At 38.1% G+C, this 5,564-nt stretch overlaps 1 protein-coding gene across 1 annotated transcript in view; it reads right to left on the bottom strand.

Moving 5' to 3' along the window:
- LOC107553126 (dynamin-1-like protein) overlaps positions 1-3,585 on the bottom strand; it is a 41,164-nt gene extending 37,579 nt beyond the window's left edge. Inside the window, exons 1-3 of the mRNA XM_016235247.1 lie at positions 3,443-3,585; positions 2,615-2,716; positions 2,304-2,445 (exon numbers count right to left, since the gene is read on the bottom strand). Of these exons, the coding sequence (XP_016090733.1) occupies positions 2,304-2,445; positions 2,615-2,716 (244 nt within the window). The 5' untranslated portion in view covers positions 3,443-3,585. The remainder of the gene's footprint in view (positions 1-2,303; positions 2,446-2,614; positions 2,717-3,442) is intronic.
- Between the last annotated feature and the right edge of the window lie 1,979 nt (positions 3,586-5,564).

Genomic DNA, 5,564 nt, shown 5'->3' on the forward strand with positions numbered 1-5,564 from the left:
GGGAGACGCTGTGTTTCAGTGCGAAAGCAAAAGCACTTTATTTGGCCTTCCGGAAGTAGATGCAATTAGGAATCATTGGTTAAGATTTATTTACAACAGAACAGCACAACCCAGATATTCGAATTTGTGCAACGCATTTTATGGACGACAGTTTTTTTAACCTAGAAGAGTAGGCTGGCTGTGCACAAAGGCCATTTCTAAATAAAAAAAGAGGGTCAATTCCAACTTTGCTATGACAATCTGGCGCTTCTGAATCAGCGACTGTAAGTATGTTTTCTTATTAGTTTAAGCCTTTGCTATTGACTGATCAAATGCGGAGTTTATCGCAGCGCAGAGTAACGTGTCGTGTGTGTGTGTGTGTGTGTGTGTAAGGGGAACAGGGTCACATCACAGGAGAGTGAACTGCCTGTCAGAAATCATAGCATGTCAGCTGTCTTATCCGCGGCTTGTGTACTGCATCATCACTGTGTCTGTCACGCGACTCTGTTGCCCTTTCGGGCTTGAACTGATGGTAAAACTAACAACATTATTAACTGTCTTGATATTTACTTTGAAAGCGGAAGCTGCGATTATGGTAAAGGCCTTACATTTCCGACGCGTGCTTGTGGTGTTCGGCCAATCACAATGCACTGGGTCAGCTGGCCAATCAGAGCAGACTGCGCTTGTCGGAAGGAGGGACTTTGTAGAAAACGAAGTGTTTGAGAGAGGCGGGGCATAGAGGACCTACGATAATGTACAGTATTTGAAAAATAATGTGTTTTTTGAACATTAAAGCATGTCAACATATTCTGTTACACCAAATAATGATCTTTAAAATAGCATCATATGACCCCTTTAAGATCTACAGTATGTGTGGAAAAAATAAAGCAATAAATAAAAGTCTATGGGACAAGACATCCCAGGAGGTTTAAAAATGAAACCCATTGAAATATGAAGAAATATGATGGACATACCCAAGAAATATGAAGCTCTCTTTTTTGTTAGCATGCTTACTTTTATATATAACAACTACAAATATATAATATATAACTTCTGCTCATAAATTTTGGTATCAACAATTTTTTTATTTTTTTTAAATAAATGAATTACTTAAGTTAATACTTTTATTCAGGAATAAATTGGTCATAAGTAACACTAACAACATTTATAATGGCATGTTAAGATTTTTTTTTAAACTTTTTATACATCAAAAAATCCTGAAAAAAATGTATCACAGTTTCCACAAAAATATGAAGCAGCACAACTGTTTTAACATCGATAATAACAATAATAATAAACCTTTCTTGAGCAGCAAATCATCATATTAGATTGATTTCTGAAGGATTGAGTAATGATACAGAAAATTCAGCTTTGATCACAGGAATAAATGACATTTTCTTTAAACATTTTCAACTGTAATTGTTTTGACTGAATTTTTTAACAAATAAAAAATCTTACCAACTTCAATTAACTAGTACGTTTTTATAACTACAAATATATAATATATAACTTCTGCTCATAAATTTTGGTATCAACAATTTTTTATTTTTTTTTAAATAAATGAATTACTTAAGTTAATACTTTTATTCAGGAATAAATTGGTCATAAGTAACACTAACAACATTTATAATGGCATGTTAAGATTTTTATTTAAACTTTTTATACATCAAAAAATCCTGAAAAAAATGTATCACAGTTTCCACAAAAATATGAAGCAGCACAACTGTTTTAACATCGATAATAACAATAATAATAAACCTTTCTTGAGCAGCAAATCATCATATTAGATTGATTTCTGAAGGATTGAGTAATGATACAGAAAATTCAGCTTTGATCACAGGAATAAATGACATTTTCTTTAAACATTTTCAACTGTAATTGTTTTGACTGAATTTTTTAACAAATAAAAAATCTTACCAACTTCAATTAACTAGTACGTTTTTATTAACACGTAAAATGTTGATGTATTATGGCTATATTTTTTTGTAGAATATGCTCTACTACTAAACCCAGAACATGTTTTACTTTAAGAACACTGAAAAAATACTTGGCCTACTTCTATTTCAAGGTATGCAAAGCAAGCACTACTGTGCTAGACATGTTCTTGTGTGAAAAACTGTGTTTTTTTCAATATGTTCAAAACTTTCAAGGTGTGTCGTAAAACCTAGTAAGTTACCTACAAGGCATTTCCAGGCATCACAGTCATGTCTTTGATGCCCCAAATCCCTGTTTAGGTTAAAAGACCACTATTTTTTGAGACACGATATTTGTGTCTGCAGTCAATATAGTAAACCCTTCAAAGAGAGACTCTTGTAAGCTGTTACCATTGTCTTGTTTCCGCCTCTCCTCCAGCGGAGACACGTTCACCAGCTGTAGCACTAGAGGGCGCCGAGTCACTATTCCTGAACCTCGGGGCAGAAAGTCTTGTCCAACCAAACTCTCCAGTACTGAACTCTTTCCACTGCTCTGGAGATTCATTTGAAGAGACCAACAGAAATACTGGAACTGTGTTTACATGTAGGCCTACTTCATGACGTTGATGATTTGTTATCACAAAACAAAGATCACGCCTGAAGCATTCTAATACACTGCATATAGACTCAAATCCACACCTTGCATGTTTTTCATGACTCACCTGTGACCCCACGACTACGATCTGAGGAAGCTGGATGATCTCGGCTCCAACTGTGAGGAAAACCTCCTGCAGTCTGTTAATGATGGGAATCAGAGTTTCCATCTATGAAAGGGGGGATGATGCACTGGGTGTAAAGCATTCATCAATAGAGATACATACATATTTCCTGATTTTTCACAGCAAGAACTATTTCATCGTTTAAAATATAATGATATTTTGTATGATCACTCATAAAATCGTGCCCAAGTTTATACTAGAAGCAAGTACAAATATCTGCCAATGTGGTTTATTTTTCCACTGGCAGATTTGTTAATGTTTAAATCATAAACTCTCTCACACACACACACACACATATATATATATATATCTTACGCCTCACATGTAAAATTATTTGTATTGTCAAATCTAATAATTATTTTACATGTGAAGTGTGTGTATATATATATATATATATATATATATATGTGTGTGTGTGTGTGTGTGTGTGTGTGTGTGTGTGTTTATGTGTGTGTACCTGGTATTTATCACGTTATGGGGACCAATTAAGGATAGTAATACTAGTCAATTTTGACCTTGTGGGGACATTTTTGCTGTGTACGTGTACGTGTCTGTGTGCGTGTACGTGTGTGTGTGTGTGTCTGTGTCTGTGTCTGTGTGTGTGTCTGTGTTGCACAAATGACCCATTCGTGCAACAAAATTAGACTAATTTGGTAATTAATTTGCAGTTATATTGAATATTTCACGGCGGACATCAGCCCTGCAGGGTGTGCTGCTGCCTGCAGAACAACAGGAGAAACCATATAAACATTAGCTGAACGGGCTACATACCTCCCGTAATGCGCTGTGTCGAGCAGTGGCTACAGAGTTACACAATCAGAGCGTTATAGCGCGCACTGTCATGCTGGAAATATGGAAAACACAACGTGCAGTCACGGAAGGACCGACATGTTTCGCTTTTCTGCGCCCTTACAGCAGGCTGCCAAAGACGGATCCGGCGTCGCCTACAAATAATCTGATTGGCTAATGCAGTGTTGACGCTAGAGCTTATTTTCAGCTCATTGGATAAAAGACCTATCAATCATATCGTGTCATGGCCGCTTCTCCACGCCCCTTTCCAACATCAGGACCCCTACACTATTTCATAGGTGGGCTTCAGTGTCACAGTAGCGTTAGGATATCGGTCATTATGGAATTACGAGAAAGGAAAAAAAAACATTTGAAAAAACATTACATCAAAAAGGGTTCGAAATGCGTTGAATCTATTAGGATGTTTAAAATCACATGACACGAGTTAGGGAAGTCGGCTTGGAGAGGTATTGAGGAAGTGTGGATGAGTCAGAATTTAGACACAAATGATCAAACTGTGCAAATCACATGACATGGGAGGGACGAGGACCCCCAGGCAAAAACAGCACAGGAAGAGCCTCTCCCTGTCCTGTTTCCCCCCGATTAAACTTATCATACATGCGCTTTCAGAAAAGTTTGAGTTGTATAATTACATTAAGTTCACTCGTTTAATTCTTTAGTAGTGCATGCATGCCCATATGGGCTATGCATAATTTGAATGTGGCTGGAAAAGTTGTTTTTATATATAATGATTTCGTTCTGTTGGCTTGTATGTTTCATCCATAAAGCGATATTAGAAATCAAATGTAGAACACTGTATAAACTAACCGCTGCTAAGTGGAGGACTCGTTGAATTCATTTCCTCCTCCTCGCCATCTTGCAGAGGGAGGGCTTTTCAGCGATTCATTTGAGTGAATCGGTTCGTCCGGACGGCTCATTTAAATTCAAACGGTTCAGAAACGGATTCACTTATTGCTCAAAGGGGTTCTAAGACTGTACGTGGCATTTTGTAGTACAGTACATTTTAGTCAAATATTATTGTTTGTTGTGTTGGTAAACACTCTACCATGTCACCCACCTCACTGCTGTTGTTTGTTCTTCTGCCTAAAGTCTCTATACTGTAGACCGATTTGAATCTCCTTGCGAGTCGGTTCGAATGACTCACTCAAGAGAACTCGTGATTCGCTCGTGATTCGAGCGTCAATGTTTTGCGTCAGTCCCCTTGTGACTCCACACACAGTGCTGCTCTGCTCTGCTCTGCTCTGATCTGCTCTGATCTGCTCTGCTCTGCTCTGCTCGGAAGAAACACATAATACCCCGCAACAGCTGATGTGCATCTGGATCAGAAGAAGCACTGGGTGACTTCTGTGGACGATTCGGACGCGCAGCGAATATCAAAACAGCTGTAAAGAGGTGAAGGTAAACTGTCTGACGGTGTGTTTTGCTCACGAAAGCTGATTGGTGTATAGAGTATTATAGTATTATAGATGTTTTTGCACTTATGAATGTCATAATGTGGAGTATACGTGTCGTTCTGAGTGGTTGTGTGTGTTATATATCTCTTGTACACTCAGAGCAAAGACGCTCAAGAGCCTGCCGTGTGGCCTTCGTTTTAGAATATAGCTTATTGATCATAAGACAGCAGCAAAACCCGCGATCAGTTCTTCTGATCATTTGTTCTAATAATATTCCGTTAATCGTTATGCAGTGCCACCATTCAAAAGAAGTGGCCATTTCAAGGCTATGAAAATGTCATAAATAAATAAAATAAAAAAGTGACTGTGAACGTAATGCTATAAAAACAGACCCTGTCAATAATGAGATGTGTTACCAAAAATCTCATTATTGATTTTATCCATTAGTTGTTGCAGCTCTCTCTTTCTCTCTCTCTGTGTGTGTGTGTGTGTGTGTGTGTGTGTGTGTGTGAGTGTGAGTGTGTGTGTGTGTGAGAGTGTGTGTGTGAGTGTGTGTGTGTGTGTGTGTGTGTGTGTGTGTGTGTGTGTGTGTGTGTGTGTGTGTGTGTGTGTGTGTGTGTGTGTGTGTGAGTGTGTGTGTGAGTGTGTGTGTGTGTGAGTGTGTGTGAGTGTGTGTGTGAGTGTGTGTG

This window comes from Sinocyclocheilus grahami, unplaced genomic scaffold (assembly GCF_001515645.1).
Source record: "Sinocyclocheilus grahami isolate Dianchi unplaced genomic scaffold, SAMN03320097.WGS_v1.1 scaffold465.1, whole genome shotgun sequence".
Classification (NCBI taxonomy): domain Eukaryota; kingdom Metazoa; phylum Chordata; class Actinopteri; order Cypriniformes; family Cyprinidae; genus Sinocyclocheilus; species Sinocyclocheilus grahami.